The sequence below is a fragment of the Lontra canadensis genome, unplaced genomic scaffold, assembly GCF_010015895.1.
Source record: "Lontra canadensis isolate GAN:19392208 unplaced genomic scaffold, GSC_riverotter_1.0 scaffold41, whole genome shotgun sequence".
NCBI lineage: Eukaryota > Metazoa > Chordata > Mammalia > Carnivora > Mustelidae > Lontra > Lontra canadensis.
In genome coordinates, this window is record NW_022631035.1 from 9,974,119 (window position 1) to 9,992,948 (window position 18,830).

An 18,830-nucleotide genomic window follows, 5' to 3' on the forward strand; every position below is an offset into this window, starting at 1 on the left:
TCCTAAACATACTGATTTCCAGTGAGCTTATTCTGATAGGTTTGTCACCTGACATTAATTTTTCTTAAACCTGGTAGATAGAGGCATAACAGCTATGCTTCCAAGAGAACAATTTAGCCCTTAAAACATGTGGCATGAGGACAACTGGGTGGCTTAGTTGGTTAAGCTGCTGCCTTTGGCTCAGGTCATGATCCCAGGGTCCTGGGATTGAGTCCCACATCGGGCTCCTTGCTCAGCGGGGAGCCTGCTTCTCTCTCTGCCTCTGCCTGCCACTCTGCCTGCTTGTGTTCTCTCTCTCTCTGACAAAAAAAAAAAAAAAAATGTGGCATGGAGAAAAAGTTCAGAATTGCCTCTAGGAATCAGTCAAAGAAAAACACAATAGGGAGAAAAATCAAATATGATACTGATGGGATTTAAAAACTAATAAATTATTACATTTCCTGAGAAATTGTAGGAAGAGAATTCATCCAACGTTAAAAAGAAATAAAGCCAGCCCACTGATTTCAACGGAATTTTGAGTTTCAGAATCTACTGCAATGAAATGGTAATCGTGATACTAATTCTCTCAAACAACATAGGATCCCTCCCCCAAATCCTTTCTATTTAGTTTAATTATTTTTTTATTTTTAAGAAAAGGGATGCTAATGATCTTTGGGGTTAAATATTTTCCATCAATAATCCATGGATTGGGGCACCTGGGTGGCTCCGTGGGTTAAGCCTCTGCCTTCAGCTCAGGTCATGATCTCAGGGTCCCGGGATCGAGCCCCTCATCGGGCTGTCTGCTCAGCGGGGAGCCTGCTTCCTCCTCTCTCTCTGCCTGCCTCTCTGCCTACTTGTGATCTCTGTCAAATAAATAAATAAAATCTTTAAAAAAAATCCATGGATAAAAATCAATGATCTATTTTATCCTGTTTTAATAGTGTACAAACTTGGAAGAGGGGTTTGAGCAAGATTTTCCTTGCGGGTCTGTCCGAAGTTATTTTTCTGTGATTTCTTTGGCCAAACTAAAATGTAAGAAATTTTACCTTATGTTATTGGCCCTCTTAACTTCGCCTACTAGAAATAAAATTGTTATAATCTCTGTTCAAAACTTCCGCATGAATGTAAGTCCTCTGAGAGTCGTATAATTTAAATGATTAAGATAGTAAACACAGTTAAGTATGAGTTATTGCCTTAGTTCTCCATGACCTTGGTGGTTTCAGTCCTATGACATTTAATATGACATCAATATGTATTTCTTCTGTTTGTTTTTGCATAGTTATTTAATCTGATGATCTCTGAAGGTTGATATAAAGGTGCTGTTACTATTATTACTATTATTGTCATCATTATCATTGTAGTTTCCACTTCGGAGAATGCTAAGCTAGAGACCGCCTCTTTCTTTCTTCATGGCCAGTAATTGTATGTGAGTTTATTATGGATTATGTATATTATGGATTTCCTTCATATAGTCTCCCGGAAAAACTAATTAGATGGCAGCTATCATTGCAAACATGCAGAAAATAGGAATATAGTGCTTTTGATGCTTTCAAGAGTGTTCCCTTTGTAATAGTTTGTAAATAAGTATACTAACAAGTTTTTGTGAGCCTCTATCTTGTGTGTATCATAGTCAACAAATGCACCGTAGCTACCCAATAAACAGCAACTTTAATATAAACGAAATATAAGTTTAAATACAACCCTCATCCAAATGTTATAATTGAACTTATAATGACAACCACAAACTATGCCATCAGAGTTTTGTTTACATCATAAAGGCCTCTTTCTCAATACCTCTAACAGTATACATTGAACATTGTTCATTAATCAATACAATAATGCGTGCACTAATATGCACCCAAACATAGCTCTACAAATAGTGAATGCATTAATTGAAAAACCCATTATCAGACTTGAATCCATCACCCTCTCTCTTTACAATACATTACTTTTTTTTTAATTATGCTCAGTTAGCCAGCAGCATCTTTATAATACTTGAAATGAAAAGTGAACTTCTCTAGTTTGTATATTCTGTTGACTGAGTGAAAATCTTCCTATTAGATTTTAGCATCACTTAACTATGTGCTCTGTAATAGCAAAGTTCAAAAACATGAAAAGTAAATTCAAAAATCAAATTTAGGGGCCCCTGGGTGGCTCAGTCAGTTAAGCCTCTGACTCTTGATTTCAGCTCAGGTTAGAGTCATGAGCTCAAGCACCACATAGGGACTCTAAGTTGAGCATGGAGCCTGCTTAAGATTCTCTCTCTCTCCCTCTGCTTCCTCCCTCTGTAAGCAGGCACACTCTCTACCTCCCTTTCTGGCTCTCTCATTAAGAAAAAAAAATCAAATTTGAAAGGACTTTGTTACAATGAGATATCAAAGAATATCCCAAAGCAAGGCAGGACCCAATCCATTAAGATCTCTCCTTGTCCTCCCCCAAAAAAGAGTGGTCATGGAAAGTGTCCATTGGAGAAGTAATCAGTCGTAATCCAGGGTAGATACAGGGGGATAGAGGCTGACTTTAACTGAAAAGACCGGTTTTGACATTCCACGCAAACACATCGGGAAAAAAATCAAGCCCACGGATGGAAGAAAAAAAAAAAAAAAGTTAAACTAGCGTGAAGACAAACAAATGTCTGATTAAAAATCTTTCCCCTCAGTGGATGGCTCATTACCTCCAGCACCGACCCACGGCTGCCAGGGAGCCACAGTTCTAGAAAAATCTCAGCTCCAGACTCTGGTTCCCCAGCTCGAGTACTCTTTTTACTACACTACAATACCAGATCCTAAAAAGCTCGTGAAATAGTATACAGACCCACGGGCCAGGATGGAGTCCCAACACACTTTACACGTTTGCTTTCGACAGTTGGTTGTAATCGAGGACGAGAGAGAGAGGGAGCGCGAGCGTGTTGAGTCAGAGGCTTTTTTTTTTTCTCTTTGGTACATTTACATGGTCAGATGTTCTTGCTGAGCCCAAATGGTCATCAAGCCACGGCTTTCTGCGTCTTCCCGGTGAATGCTTCCATGGCAGATAAAATTACTTCTCTCTTTTATTGGGTTGTGTGAGCCCCTGTGCTACTCACAGAAATGAGATGTGTTAATTTCGAAAGCTGGGCTTCTTTGGGGCTTGGGGTTCTTTGTTTTTGAAACCGTTGTTGTTTTTTGTTTGTTTGTTTTTTTAATTGGTAAATTCTTGGGAATTCAATTTTATGTCAAATGTGATGTGACTTTCAACATGGTCACAGGCCTCCAAGGGGCTTCAGGAGCTCCTGACAACCCCATTTTATTTTCCTGGTCCATCCACCCTCCTGGACTCCTAGAGGGGTCCCGGAGCCGTTTCCAACTCCACTCAATCCTGGAACATATGCCTCGCTCTCAGCTGATTCCCTTGCTTCTCATCAAGAAATGGAAGCAGAGAGAAGGTTACCTTTTCCACCTCCCGGTCCCTGAACACTCCCCCGTCTTCATCCAGACGTGGTCACACTGTTCTCCCTCCGTGTCCGTAGCTAGAAGGTCCCCCTCCTTCCTCTTGAAGACCGGGTACCGTCCCTTCTCATCTATTCAAGGCCTCTTCTTTATTTATCCCCTCTCTCCTACATTGTCTATTTTTTTCCTTTCTATGGGATCGTTCCCATCTGCTCATAAGCATGCTGAACTACCTCCCACTAACAAAAGAAAGAAAAATACAAAGAATTAAATTAAAAAAAAAAAGTAAAGAAAGCTTCCCTTGACCCTGTACCTTTCTCCAGCTGCTACTTCATTTATCTCCTCCCCTTTTTATCAAAACTTTTCAAAAGATGTCCCTGTCTTCTCAGCCCAAATTCTCCATCCAGTCTCCTTGAGTCAGGCACCCACCCCCGCAGGCATTCTTCCATGCCCCTACACCCCGCACCTGCCCCTATCAACTCTGTTTCCTCACACTTGGCCTCCAAGCACTATTTGACAGTCAATCACTTGCTCACTTTTTTTACTTGGCTAAGTAACCCCTCATCTGTCTTTTCTCCTGCCTTATAGGACAACTACTTCTTGTCTCCTTTAATGTATTTATTCGCTTCACCCTCCCCATGTTGCAATGTCTTTGGCTCTGGGGACCATCCAACATGCCCCGTCCCCATGTCTCCACTCAGTTCCTAGGGCATCTCAAGCAAGCCTGGGCCTTAATAGACCTATGTATGCAAAGGGCTTCCAAATTTCCTTTCTCAGGTCTGACCTCCCACAGTGCCTCCGAATCCACATATACAATATCCTACTGCTTCCTCTACGTGGGGACATCCAATAAGGCATTTGAAACACAGCCTGGTTCAAACTGAACTCTTAAGTTTTGCTTCTCCACCAGGCTCTCAAACTTGTTTTTTGCTCCAAGGCCTCTGCCCTGGCTTGGAACTTTGTTTCTGCAGCTAGCCACACGATTTGTTTTTTCTCTTCTACATTTCTGAGCAAATGTTACCTTCCCTCAGGGGCTGTCTCTTACCATTCTGCCTAAAATGGCACCCATCACTCTCTGCACAGGTGGAACCCTTTCTTTTCTTCTTCTTCTTCTTTTTTTTTCTTTGCAATTTAACTGTGCCTGGCATTAAATGACGTTTGGTTTCTTGGTTTGTTCATTTGTTTGTTTTACCTCTCCTACTAGATTGCAGGTTCTTAGAAAGATCATTTATTCTGTTTAGTTTATTAGTGCTTTCACAATGTCTGTGAATGACCAGACATGATGTAGATGTCCAATATATGAATATCGGAATTAGTGAATATTAGAAAAATGAAGCGTTGCAATGGAAAATTTTTATCTCACTGGCTGCATTAATTCTAGTCCTGGCAAATAAATAGAAGAATGAGGGATGATAGATAGATAGATGATAGATAGATAATAAATAATAGAAAGTTAGTAGAGAGATAATGATAGCTGCTAAATAAATAATAATAGATGATAAATAATAATAGATAAGTAGATAAATAATGATAAGTAGATGATAGACATACAATGATAGATGATGGATAATCGATAATGATAAATGCTAGATAAACAATGATAGATAAGGAACAGGGAAAGGGAGGCAAGGAGAAAGGAAAAAAGTAAAACTAGCCAAAAAAATAAAGCCATGGTTTAGAATGAGGATTGTTGTTCATTGCAACCAACTCTGGGTAAGGATGTACAAAGAGGAGACAAGGGTTGGGTTGGGTTCTGTTACTTGATTACACTACTGTAGGCAAGATGTTCTCTGATTCTTAGCATCTCACTGATAAAGTTGGGCGAAGAGGTACATGGGAGGTATTTCTGTTACAGAATTCTGTGAGCTGCATCTCTAATTGACGGTGACATCATACCTCAAAGGGAGGCAGTGCTGGAACATGTTGACATGGATCTGAATATTAAGAATGGGTACTCTTTTCCCAGACAATAAAAATAGAGATGGGCACCACGCACTGTCCATGTACTCTGTGCTAAGTATTGTCTTACACGCTTTTGTATGCTGTGAGTCATTCAGTTGTCACAACAGTTGTGGGAGTCACATCCTTGTCCTCCTATGTAACACACAGGGAAATGGAGTTTGAGAACTTTGTGCGCGGCCACACCACTAGAAACCCACAGAACTGGGACTCCAATCTAGAGCAGGAGACCCCCGGGATTTCAGTCTAAATTAAATGAGAGAGTGTAGGGTGCCTGGGTAGCTCAGTCATTAGGTGTCTACCTTCGACTCAGGTCATGATCCTGGGGTCCTGAGATCGAGGAGCCCCATATTGGGCTCCCTGCTCCACGGGAAGCCTGTTCTCCCTCTCCCACTCCCCCTGCTTGTGTTCCCTCTCTTGCTGTCTGTCTCTCCCTGTCAAATAAATAAAATCTTTTTACTTTTTTTTTTTTAAATGAGAGAGTGTAACAGAGAAAGAGAGATGCAAAGAGACTACCATATAGCCTGTCATGTAGCATGCTTGTGTGGCAATGCCTCTGTGAGAATTTGTTAAACTCTCTGGTTCTCTCTCTCTCTCTTTCTCTGTCTCATTCTCTACACATACATACTACTTATAATGAGAGAGTTTGGGAACTTCATTCTTTTCTACTAGCTTCATCCTTGATAAAAGCTATAGCCTTGATCAAACAAGCCTTGATAATATACATCAGTGGCCATTAAATTTCTGAATTTGGTACAAAATATATAATTTAGTTCCAAGCTCACAAATAACTCTGGGGGCAGGTGAGCTGGTCCTGTCTTTCTCTGTTCTTTACATCAGGATGCTGACATAGTGGAATTTAGAAATTAAAATAAAATCATTTAAACAAATAGCACAACTCTTAGAAAAGCACAAAACTTATGAGACTATAACATATTTACAAAGCAAATCTTTACTCATGATAAAAATTGTGTTTATTAAGCTGTTTCTATATATGCATTAATGTGGTTATTCTAAGCTAGTATTGGGGATGGATACTTACATTCTGGTTGCTTTCTCTTACTATAATTAGATTACTGGATTAATAGATTCTCGATGGACATGATTCAGATTTCCATGTCTATATATGGAGATCAAGAATGACAGCCTAAATGAACTTTAGTGTCTTCTTCTAAACACATAATGCACATTGAGGTAGCAGAGGGAAAATCTAGTACATGGTATCCATAACTAGACCAATGTTACGCTAGTTTCTGATTTGAGTGGTACCCGTCATATTTTATTTATAGCCTTTATTGGCAATGTGCTTCCCAAAGTATTCTTCCAAATATCCTCCCAGAGTAGCAGGGAGAAGATAAAAATTTAATCGATTTACTTCATGGAAAAAAAAAAAAAATGTGTTCCCTTGTGACCACAAGGTGGCACAATGGTGACCAAGAATATTCAACATCCTAATAGAATTGCAATTACCACAGGCTTTTACATAATTGTTATTATTAATACTGTGTCTTATTATCATTATGATATTTCAAAAGATCGACATATCACCTTAGCCTTTCGGGGGAAAGATAAAGTGCTTTTATTTATTTTTTATCATCTTCCTTCTGCCTGCAGAATTATTAATATTTTGTTTTTCCCCAGTCCCCCACCCCAGGAATGACAAGTAGGTGTGTAGAGCCTTGGTTTAATAATTGCCCAAAGCTTTAAACTGAAGAGTAATGCCGCAGATAGTAAGTGATGTATCTGGAGAAGGATAAACAAAACTTTATATTGTTTGATGTAGATGACGTTGTTCTCAATTTAGTTTTCATCATCCTATGACCATTCTAATATTTATTTGTAATATAAGAATACAGAAGCCACCCTAGAAACTTTAGTTTACAGTAAAAGTTCAAGTTTGTTATTTGCAAATTGCTCTTTTTTTGGTCCAACACCAGACATGATCTTGGGAAGAACACCCAGGAGATTCTAATGTGCTGTCCAGTTCTTTTGTCATTGTTTGGTATTGAGATTGGACCATCTCTCCTCATGCTCAGGGACCACTAGAGCCTGGGAAGCAAGGTGCAACAATCATAAACAGTTGTAGTTATTTGGAGAGTATAAAAAAAGCAGCCACTTTTTCCCAACTGGAAACATAACACAGGCCGGCCAGATACAGTTGTTCAGTTGTTCACTGCATAAATCACCAATCAAAAGAAGCACATTTTAGTAGGAATACAAAGGGCTAGTGACATCCTTCACTGAAAATTTTTTCCTCAACTTCCATAGATCAAGTGTACTGGCATTTCACAAAATTTAGTAGCGTATTTGGTGCCCTTTGTGAGTTTGTCATAAATTTAGGCTGTCCTCATGAGAATTCTGTATTTTTCATGCCAGTACTTGCTTCCTGCCAGTGTAATTAAAAAGCAACATTTTACCCTTAAAAAAAATCAGGCTTGTATCATTTTTAAATTCCTTGAATGTTGTTATTTACAATAGATCTTATGTCAGAAAAAGACTGTAGTATCAGACCTGAAAACTAAGTTCAACAAGTATTATTGTAGCTGCATTGTCGATGTATTATCATGGAAAGTAAAAAGGCACATCACAGTTACACATTAAAAAAGGATTTTATAGGGCACCTGGGTGGCTCAGTGGGTTAAAGCCTCTGCCTTCGGCTCAGGTCATGATCCCATGATCCTGGGATCGAGCCCCACATCGGGCTCTCTGCTAGGTGGGGAGCCTGCTTCCCCCTCTCTCTCTGCCTGTCTCTCTGCCTACTTGTGATCTCTGTCAGTCAGATAAATAAATAAAATCTTTAAAAAAAAAAAAAAAGAAGGATTTTATAGGGGCGCCTGGGTGGCTCAGTGAGTAAATGGTCCGACTCTTGATTTCAGCTTAGGTTATGATCTCAGAGTTGTGAGATTGATCCCTGCATCAGGCTCTGCGTCGGTCTCCATGCTGGGCATGGAAGCTGCCTGAGATTCTCTCTCTTCCTCTCCCTCTACCCCTCCCCCCCTACCAAAAAGAAGAATTTTTGTAAGAAGCAGGAAATAACAAAATAGACCTTTCCTATAAAATTCAGTTAGTACAGTAATCATGTGAACAGGGAAGATTATGGGAAATTACATACACTAATGAAGAAAAGCAGAAAAAGTCAACAAGAAAAGGAAAGAATCAAGAGAAGAAGTAGAGGGAGGGAAAATCATCATATTTTGAGGCTGCAAAGAATTATGGGATAACATAAAACAACGTCCCAGCCATAAGTGTTCAGAAACAGTGGAGCAGAAGGGTTGAGTAATTCCTCTAAATCCCACAGCTGATTAGTGGCAGTTCTGGGACTAAATCAAGTTCTCCTGGGAGCAGGCAGAGAATACATCTAGAACGTTGATTTTAGACACCAAGATGAAAACATGGTTAATTAGAAAAAAATAATTCTGTGATAATACAGCATTATTATCCTAAAGCTGATGATGTGTTTGCTTGCAAATCCTTTTGAAAGATGCTACTACTAAAGCACCTGGCTGGCTCAGTCTGTTAAGCATCTAACTCCTGACTTCTGCTCAGGTCATGATCTCAAGGTAGTGAGATCAAGGCCCACATCATGCTCTGTGTTGGGTATGGAACCTGCTTAAGATTCTCTTTCTCCCTCTGCCTCTGCCCCCTCCCTCTCCCTCAAAAAAGAAAGGAAGGAAGGAAGGGAAGGAGGAAAGGAGGAAGGGAGGGAGGGAGGCAGGGAGGGGGGGGGAGGAAGAAGGGAGGGAGGGAGGAAGATGAAGGAAAGGGAAGGAAAGGAAAGGAAGAAAGATGCTATTACTGATTTATATGAAGGAAAAGAGGGAATATTAGTTTTATCAAGCAAATCCCATGTACCAGATAGTTACATATATGCTTGTATATACATACATAGGTACGTGTGTGTGTGTGTGTGTGTGTGTGTGTGTGAGAATATCCTGGTACACACTTCACGATTGGTCCATGAGGTAAATACTATTATCTGCATTTATGCTCATGCAGGAACACAGGCTCAGTGACAACTAAGAATTGCTCAAGTTCACATAGCTCTCAAGGAGCACACATGGAATTTGAACCCGCTTCTGTCTGGTTTCAAGACCACAATCATCATACTACTGTAGGTCATACCTTAGAGAAGACGGATTGTTCTTCCCTCATCCCAGATGACTTTGCCACTCATTGGGACACATGCAGTGTGGCTCTCAGTCTTCTGGGTGCTTTGCCGACTCATGGGGCCCCGCACATTGCAAGCCAGCAAAGGTTTTCCAAGTTCAGTTAGCCATGGCTTGACAGGATTATGATGGGTCATTTCTGGATAATGAGCCTGCTTCTTCCAGAAACCCCTGAATTTGCTGTAACATGTTGAGAAGTTTGAATATGATGCATGATATTATGACATGAAATGGTTAAATCGTTTTTGAAGGGGCTTAAATGCAAGGCCCAGTTGACGATTTACACAGCAGAGTATCCTGTAGGATCTGCAATCTGATTTTTTCCTTGGGTTGGTACTATTCATGAAACCTTCTGGGTAGATGAGTAGAATAATATTTTTATTCTCAAAGCACCATTTTACTAAGTCCCGATGCCTCAATGGAGAGGAAGTGTGGCTTGCGTAATCCATTGTGGTTTTGGTAAGAGGACACATATCATTTACCTTTGGATGAGAATATTTTATATTCCTGCTACTAAATGTTACTTTTAATAGCTTTTGTTTCCTTTTTCTTCTTTTTTTGGTTGGTGGGGGTGCTTAAGTCAATGTCAATTGTCAAGGAATATGAATTAATTGACAAAACCCTACAAGAGATGAGGAGTTTGTCTCTGACCACAATAGCTTATACTTTATTAGCCCTCATTATGAGCATTTTACAAATGTTACTGCACTCCATCCCTGCAACAACTGTGAGGTGGGAGCTCTTATTTTCCTCACTTCATAGCTGAGAAAACTGGGGCACAGAGAGATGAAGTAAATTGCCCAAAGTCACACAGCAAGAGTATGGTAGAAATGAGATCTAAACCTAGGCCGCCTGGTTCTTAAGCCTGCTGTCTTAACGATGGCTTAATTCAGCAAGAACTCTAGGGTAGGGAACTAAGAATCAGAAATGCTACCCAGGTTGTTCAAAGTTGCACAGTTAATAAGATGACTGAATGCTGTGAGCTCAGATCTATATAAACTCTCTCAGCTGGCCCCCTTCCCTTGTAGGTCCGACCTCAAAAAAATCCGTGCCCGTATCCTGGATGAAAAATCCCACTCCACATTGTGTTTATTTATTCCCTAAAGGCCAGCCCTGCTAGAGGACTAAAGGTTCCTGCTTCCAAGGCAAAAAGCCTGGTGACAGTAGATTAGTGCACAGCGGTATGTCCCACTGGGCATTGGCATGGCCCTGGAAAGGAGGGGAGGGGGCCTTTTTTAATACAACCATTTTTTTTTACATCTTGGAGAAGATTATCCTCACTCATCCTGACTCTTACTGGCTGTTTCTCACATTTTTTTTTTTTTTCCTTGCTTACTCTCCAGTCTCTCTAAATAATCAATGACCATATAACAGTTCAGTTCAGAAAAACACTTCTAGAAAATAACGGACTTTTATTTGACAAAGGGTCTTGGAATGATCGCTTTTTCCATTGCATGATTACAGAATGAAAATAGCCCAACCTCAGGTAGCAGCAGAACAGCTCAGTGCCCTGGGCCCTGAGAGTTTTCTTGCTCGGCCGCTTCTGCATGGCTGGTCTCTGTGGCCAGATAACCTCTCTAAAGTAGGACGTTTACGTGTTCGTAAAATAGAATCTGATTAAATGAACTAATACCTCTCTGATGTCTGAAAAGTCTTTGGTTCTGGAATTGGCAGCTGGCAGAGGCTAGCTCTGTCCTTAACCCGTCCCCTATAGCTAGCCTCCCTTTCCCCTGCAAACTGTTATCGAATAGAATCAACAAGTAGCAAAATACATAATTGATCTCTGATATGTGCTCCTAATTCAGATAAAAAGCCTTCCCTACCCACAGTGCAGAGTGCATGTGACTGATGCATTTTATGGGCAAATTTGTAGGTTTTTGATAACTTTCTGTAAAGAAGTTTTCACGGGGTCTAAACCTCTTGGGGCTCTTTCCGTCTCAAGTTCAAGTTACTTAGTGATTAAGGATGTTTTATAGGCTCTTGTGGTAAATGATAGCATAGAGAAAAAGCATTCCTTGGCCGTGTAATTTAGCAAGACTTAAGCTGTTTGGGTTTTCATCCACTGGGCTTGCTGAAAACTTTAAATGATTAACCTATTTCTCTGCAGCCTGCAGAGGCTCCAACATTTGCATCAAGGGCCCGAGTTCAGTGATTACCCAGCTCAGGTTGCCTTCTTTTTTTTTTTTTTTTTTTAATTTAGAGAACTCTTCATCTCAGTCCAGCTGCTTTTTTCCTGGGACAACAGACTCTGGATACAGTATTCTTTTACTCTGCAGTATTTATAAAATAGTAGAAGTCAATGAGACCAAACAGCAAAAGTCTGTTGTTTCTTTAACTTAGTTTATTTGACATTTTTCCCTGCTTGGTATTTAGCGACTAAGAGCCTATTGAACTTTGAAACGCCCAGCTGTGTCACCTGAAATCTCCAGACTCTGCGAAAGATCCCAAACCACAGCCTGGTCGCTCCCGAGGGAAGGAGCACAGGGTGACCTGATGGGACAGATGCGGGCTGCCCTCAGTCAAACGTCACCCCCCACCAGCCACACAGTCCTAAAAGGATTGTGTTAAGTCGCTTTAGAAAAGTGGGCTCTGTGCAAGAGGAACTTGGGAATCCCCTAGGTCCTACAGTTTTGTTACCCAAACAGAGCTCCAAAGCAAGGCAGACATGGAGGACAGTTTCCGGGCAACGTTCTGATTTTGCCTTTTCAGGAAAATGGAGGCCTTGCCTGCTCTCTCTGCCCACAGAGTCATCGGACAGAGTCTCCACTAGGAGCTTTCATTTTCGAAGACCTCCTATCCCGGAGAAACTTCTGCGGTGTTTGCCAAGCCCCTCCCTGGTGCTTCATCTCCCTCTGTGTCTGTGTCACCATCCCTCCTCGCCTTCTGTCAGTGGCACCCAAAGTCCTTTTTTTTTCCCCCGGAATGTAGGTCAGGCTGCTTATTTAAAAATGAAAGTGAGCGAGCCAGAGAGGTCATGCCAGATTTGGAATTGAGGGAGGGTTTTGTGTTTTCTAGGGTATCCCAGGGAGGATAGGGGTGGTTTCTGGGAGTCCACAGTGGAAGCTTACGGGGGGAATGGGGGGAAGATGGGCTTATAGATATGCCTTAGAGAGCATTCAGAACTGAAGAATCAATGCTTATAATAATGGAACTCATAAAATATTCTAAACCAAGTAGAATTTAGTGCCTCATCATTGAGGCCCAGAGAATCAATTGCACACATCTCCTGGCCAAATCAGAAGTCATTCAGTACCAATCTCTAAAGAGACGATCTAGATTTCTTGGTGCATATTTAGTGTCCTTTTGAGTCCCTGGAGGCCGTTGGGTCGCACTGAGGGGCTGAGCCAAGTATTAGCAGAATTTTGTTTTTCTCCCAAACTGCGCAGTACTTGCTTGCCCGGGTCTCTGAGGGTTTGGGTCACTTGTCCTAGTGAAAGTCCTATTGATGTAATTCCAGGGGAGGGAAAGGAAGGAGATAAAGGGCAGCCCCACAGCAGGCCTCCTCAATCTTCTTATCAGGGTCACTCAGCCGTCCATGTCTCAGAGGGATTTCCAGGCCCAAAGTAATTCTTTCATGTTTGTTTTACAATATAGTGGCATTTCCTCAAGTCCCCAGAAAATAGAGACCGGCTCTATCCAGTGTCAAGTACAAGTACGAGCTGGACCCAGACAGCCCATCATTTTTTTTTTTTTCTCCCTTACCACTACCTGTTCAGTGAGAAATCATTTCTTTTCACTCACGCAGAAGAAGTCTGGAGATAGGCCATCCAGGGCTGCCTACTTTCCTACTTTTCTGATATCCCTTGTAAGGGCTGTCCTCGACTGCCCCTCTCTCTGAATGGTTGCAGGACCTTCAGCTACAGAGTGTGAGGTCTAGGGCAGAAGGATGGATGCAGGCAGTCAAGGGGCATATGCCCCTAACTCTGACCCAGGGAACGGGTTTTATTAAAGGTCACACCCAGAGAGCTCTACTGTCATCTCATGGGCCAGATCCACGCCATTTACGTCACCACCCCCAACCCCACCTGCCACCCCCTAGATGCAAGGGAGAAGCTTAGTTATATTAGTTGGATACACACACACACTCACACACATACACACATATATTTTCTTTCCTGGCACATTGTTGCCCCAGTTGGGAATTGGCTAGTTAGGAAGAAGCAAAAAATGAGATATTTGATGATACGGAAATTAAAAATATCCACCCCACTATTCTGTTGTGAGGACAAAGTGTATGTGTGCAATGCACCCAAGCGTGCTTGACGAACCAGGGTGACGTGAAATGGCATTTCCTTCTCTCTCCTGGTGCTCCCTTCTCTTTGGGGGCCCCGTTCACAGGCGGAGCACACAATGGAGAATGCCTTGATGCCACAGTGTGGTTCCCATCTAATTACATCCACTGAATAATTTCATCTTTAGGGACAAAAATAACTGCTACGAGAAAAAAAAAATCAGCCTCCCTCTCATCGTGGACTGAGCGTCTGAAACTAGAAATGGAATTTTCTTGGGAGCCTTCCTGCAGAGCTTACAGAAACAACAACTATTAATTCAGATAGAGCCGTCCTACAAGCTGTTAAAAACCCATAAAAAATGCTTTATGATTCTGCCTACGTTCTAATTCTGTGAGGCAGCAGTCTCATTTTTGGGTGCCCTGTACCTGATGCTGACCATGTCGACAAGAGTTTACACTAACCTGAAATATAGGCAAACACACACAATTTCTGCATTACTTAAGATCTTTATTATTAAGTAACTCATTGGGGGTGTCAGAGTGTGTTATGAGTCTAAACAGAAAATTGAGATAAATGTGACAAGAGAACACGGATTTTATATTCTACTCGGGGTAAGAGGATTTAACCAGTGGAAGCGCATAGCACAGGGAAATGTAATTATTGGATATTGACAGTTCTATTCTGATACTAACAAAATGCGAATCCTGGTTTGGCAGAGTCCAGGAAGCAATGCAAAATGAAATGAAACTAGAGGTGTGTGAAACAATCTTAGAAAGTCGGGTTGGTGGTGGGGAGGGCCTCTGGGTTTGTCACAGTGGTGGTAGATTTCTACTTGGTAGATGGTGGCCTTCTAATTTATCTGAGTAATTGTTGCTACAAAATCTGAATCTACAAGGCATGTGTAATTTTAAAAATGGGTTTTGCATTTCTGGAGCAAGACAGAAAAAAATGCATTCTTTAGATCTGTGATATTAAGCTTCAGGACAGTTTTACAACCTGGGACCTGAATGAATCTCTTATCCATAAAACAATAGGAATAAAAGATTTGCACACATGCATTTAAAAAAGTTACTTCAGTGCTCATGGTCAAAAGAAAGAAAGAGGGAAAGGAAGGAAGGGAGGAAGGGATGATGGAAAAAGAAAAAAAAGGAGTAAAACTCTTTATATACCTACATATTTTACTTTGACTGGTAATCGCACACTTTATGATTCAGTTCAATTTACTTGTAAGCTTTCATTTAAATGGGGGGGGGGCAGAATGTTTCCAGAAACTGCAAAAACAATTTGTGTGTACATATATTTAAATAAAATAAGCAAAGGAAAAACTGTGGCATATGCTTACAGCAACAATGTAAAAAAAAAAAAAAGAAAAGAAAAGAAAAGAAAAAAGAAAGCGAGTAAAGAAACACATTAATTCTGAATGAAGTTAACAACTGTTCAATTTATAAAGCTGAACGTGACTTTACTCATAGGGAATTGGGCTTAAAGTAATCATGATTAACATCTTTTGACACAGAAATAGAGCAAACAAATTTACTTCCCCCAATTTAAGCAATTCCATAACACCTAGCTTATCTGTTTAATAATGTGCATAAAAATCACCTTCATTATATTTCACAAAATCTTCCATTTAAATGATCATTCTAAGTTCAATGGGAGAGTTGTTGAAAATCTAGAATTCAATCATTTATGTCTTATAGAGTGACCAAGACAGAAGACATACTTAACTGCTTCTGGGCACAAATAAATTTCTTTCCCCTTGCTGTCCCCTTATGTCTCCCCCCGCCTCCCCCCAAAATAATGGTTCCATCCCTTACGTAGCAAGCAAAAGCAGCTACAGTCTTTCAGAACACAGCACAGTTGTCTGAGAAATGTTTCCCACTGCCATCCCTTCCCTCATCCCACCTCTGTGATCCTATCTTCGTATTGTCCTTGGAGAAGATGGGGTTGGGCAGAGGAAGCTCCCTTGCTCGAGAAGCTAGAAATGTCACCGTTGCCTTATTTCTGCTCTTCCATATAAAGGCATTTGTTGCCGTTACTCGGGGTGTTTGAGAGAGAAATACTGTTCTGAATGTCAACTTTTTTTTTCTGCCGTATGAATCAGAAGAAAGAAAAACAGCTTCTAGCGCTCTTCAATCATTAACCTGCCCAAGTGGCAGGTGTCTCTATCTCACAGTCACTACCTCTTTCTGTGGATACCAAGACACTATGAGGGGCAAACACCGAGCCTGCCAGGTGATTTCAGTTAAATATCTCAATGTTACAATCTACTGGATGCATATCTTGCCTATCTTGGTTAGAAAGACGTGACGTTTTTTCCAGGAAACTACTATCCATGTTGATACATTTAAAAATTAGTTATTCATGCTGGCTGTCTGTCTTCCTTATGCCAGTATCCTACCTTTGTTCTCCTTTACCAAATAGGACACCTGCAACTAAAGATGCAAGTGTGTGATATAAGAAAAGGAGGTGAAATGTAAATTAATCAATTAGGCTCTGAATAGCATCCCTAATATCAAATTTGCTAACACACACACACAAAAGTTTAAACGATTGGATACTATGTAATTTTTAGATGATCTTTCACCAGATTTAACCTGCTCTTCTTTTCCCCCAAGTCCATCAGACGTAGCTATACCATTCCTTAAAAGCCCTGCTTATAACTACTTGCCTTAAAGTGATGGGCTACAGAGTAAAATGATGGAGTGGTGGCCCTGGTCATCACAATTTGAACTACATTTGGGATTCTACAGAGATTCTATTTAAAGTCAAGACAGCTTTCTGATAAGGTGCTTCCTTACACTCATCCACGGCGGAGGTGATGGTCTCTTCTGGGTTCTCACAACTGCTGACAATGGCAATGGCACTAAATGACCTTCTTCTGACCGTGGTGTCCGATGTGCCAGATCCTCGGACCGGGGGGCCTTTGTCCATGTTGTGGAGCTGCTGGTCTTTCCAGTCTAGCTGTTTGGCGCTGCAAAAGGGAGCGTATACCTCAACGCTCCCCTCAAACTGTAAGCAGTTCACTTTGTAGTACTTTCTTTTAACTTCCAGGACGTCATTAAACCTATGACCCCAGAGAATTTCTCGGGGAACGTAGGAACTTCTGGATTGGTGGGAAGTGCCCGTGGAATCACCAGTGTAGATAAATGTCACCAAAATCTCAAAGTTATCTTTGGCCACTGCTTTTCGGTCAAGGGCATACAGAGGGCTCTCGTGGTCAATTTCATGAACAATAGTTACCGGTGTGACAAGGATGATCTGGTCGTTGACCAACTTTAGGTCTTTGAATGCCATGGTCATTCGCCCTTCGCTGTCTTCTGTGTAGCGGAGAAGTTGGGCTCTCACTGTGCCTTCTACCACATGGTTTGGCCGGAAATCACCAATGCGCCACATGAGGCAAAGCTTCCCATCCCTCATGCCTATGAGGGCAAAATAGCTAAACCGAATGGTTTGGGCTCTCTTTCGAGCGGTCGCCATTTTGGCCAAGGCGGCTCCGATGATGAAGGTGTTTATGATGCAGCTCAGGATGGATTGAAGGATCACCATGAGCACTGCCACCGAGCATTCTTCAGTGACACAGCGGTACCCGTAACCTATGGTGGTCTGGGTCTCAAGGGAGAATAAAAACGCCCCTGTAAAGGAATGGACATTGTCAACACAAGGCGTGATGTCCGGATCATTTAACAGATCGCCATGATGAAAGGCAATTAGCCAAAAGATGGAGCCAAATATCAACCAGGAGAGAATATAAGATAAAGAAAATATGACAAACATATGGCGCCACTTGGTGTCTACAAGAGTAGTGAAAATGTCAACCACATAGCTCCCCCATTCTCCAAAAATGTGCTTGAAGTACACGTTGCAGCTACCATCTTTGTGGAGCAGACGTCTTCTGGCTCTTCTCTTCTCAGCTAGGATGTGCTCTTGGGGGTAGCCTGGGTATTTGGGGTCCACGTTTACAATCGGGTAGCTGCTGCCGTAATAGCTCATCCTTTCCTCTGTCCTTCCAGCATCCAGGTGGATTTTGTACAAGGAGTAGTTCTGTTGCTATTTGTTGATTTAAGTTTTCAGTTAAAACCTGAAAAAAAGAAAATTAAATACGCCTTAGCTTTAGCTTTTAATTTCCATCTTTAGAGCAATTTGCCAAAGTTGAAGCAATTTCATGCCATCCGAAGTGGCAAAGACTTCATTTGAACGACAGAGACACTCAGTATTGATTACTCATTTCAGCTTAGAATTCAACTCAGTCATTATAGGAGCAAAATATGCAATTAGAGAAAATAACATTTTTATATATGCAAAAGGTTTGGGCAAACACTATGATTATCCCAAAAGAAGACTTACTACCTTTCCTGACCTGACATAAACAAAAGTCTTGTTTTTATAGACTCTTCTGGCATGAGGGCGCTTAGAACACAAAGCAATCTTTAATGTTGAAAGGCAAAATAGAATTCAGATATTTGTCTAGTAGGGTTAGAAGCTTTCTAACTGTTGAAGTCAGTTGGGTTTTCTAAGAAGGATGGCTAGGAAGGGTTGCCACCTTCACTCTGACATGTAACTTACATACTGAATGCCACAGACCCTCCCCTTCAGTGTCGGCCGTGTCCTCTCTTTCTTCCCAGGAGGTTTCTCTTCCTCGTGTACTTCCCAAGACAGAACAGAACTGACAGCATCACTCTCTCAGATTCAAGTCCTTTCCACTAGCTCCTTTAGTTTTAAGAGGGCAAAAAAATGTTCTTAACCCCAGAGGAGTTTAAAAAAAAAGCAAAAAAAAAACCCCACAAAAACATGCCCAGGTAAGCTTTCAATAAGGTATAAAATTGCTTTTGCTTTTGTCTCATGACAGCATCCTTTTTCTTTCTTTCTTTTTTTTTTTTTTCTTTTTTCTTTTTGGACACTGCCATCTCTTCTCTTTCCCTCTGAATAGAAGCCGAAAATTTGCCAAAGTTCTAATCTCGTTTCCCTCTTAAAGGGAGCATACTACAATTGGCCCCTTCTCTCCAGCTCCGCAGTATTCCTGATTCTTTCACAGCCATCCATAGGCAAAATCATTTTTCCCCCTCCGA

The 18,830-nt window shown here is 41.2% G+C and overlaps 1 protein-coding gene across 5 annotated transcripts in view; it reads right to left on the reverse strand.

The window, feature by feature from the left end:
* Positions 1-16,300: 16,300 nt before the first annotated feature.
* Positions 16,301-18,830, reverse strand: part of KCNJ16 (potassium inwardly rectifying channel subfamily J member 16) — a 44,595-nt gene continuing 42,065 nt past the window's right edge. For 3 of the 5 annotated variants that reach the window (XM_032870739.1, XM_032870742.1, XM_032870743.1), the window contains one exon: positions 16,301-17,842. In XM_032870739.1, the coding sequence (XP_032726630.1) occupies positions 16,495-17,754 (1,260 nt within the window). In that variant the 5' untranslated portion in view covers positions 17,755-17,842 and the 3' untranslated portion in view covers positions 16,301-16,494. Of the gene's footprint in view, positions 17,843-18,327; positions 18,472-18,830 lie in introns of all 5 variants that reach the window. The other 2 variants (XM_032870741.1, XM_032870740.1) reach the window with 1 other exon arrangement.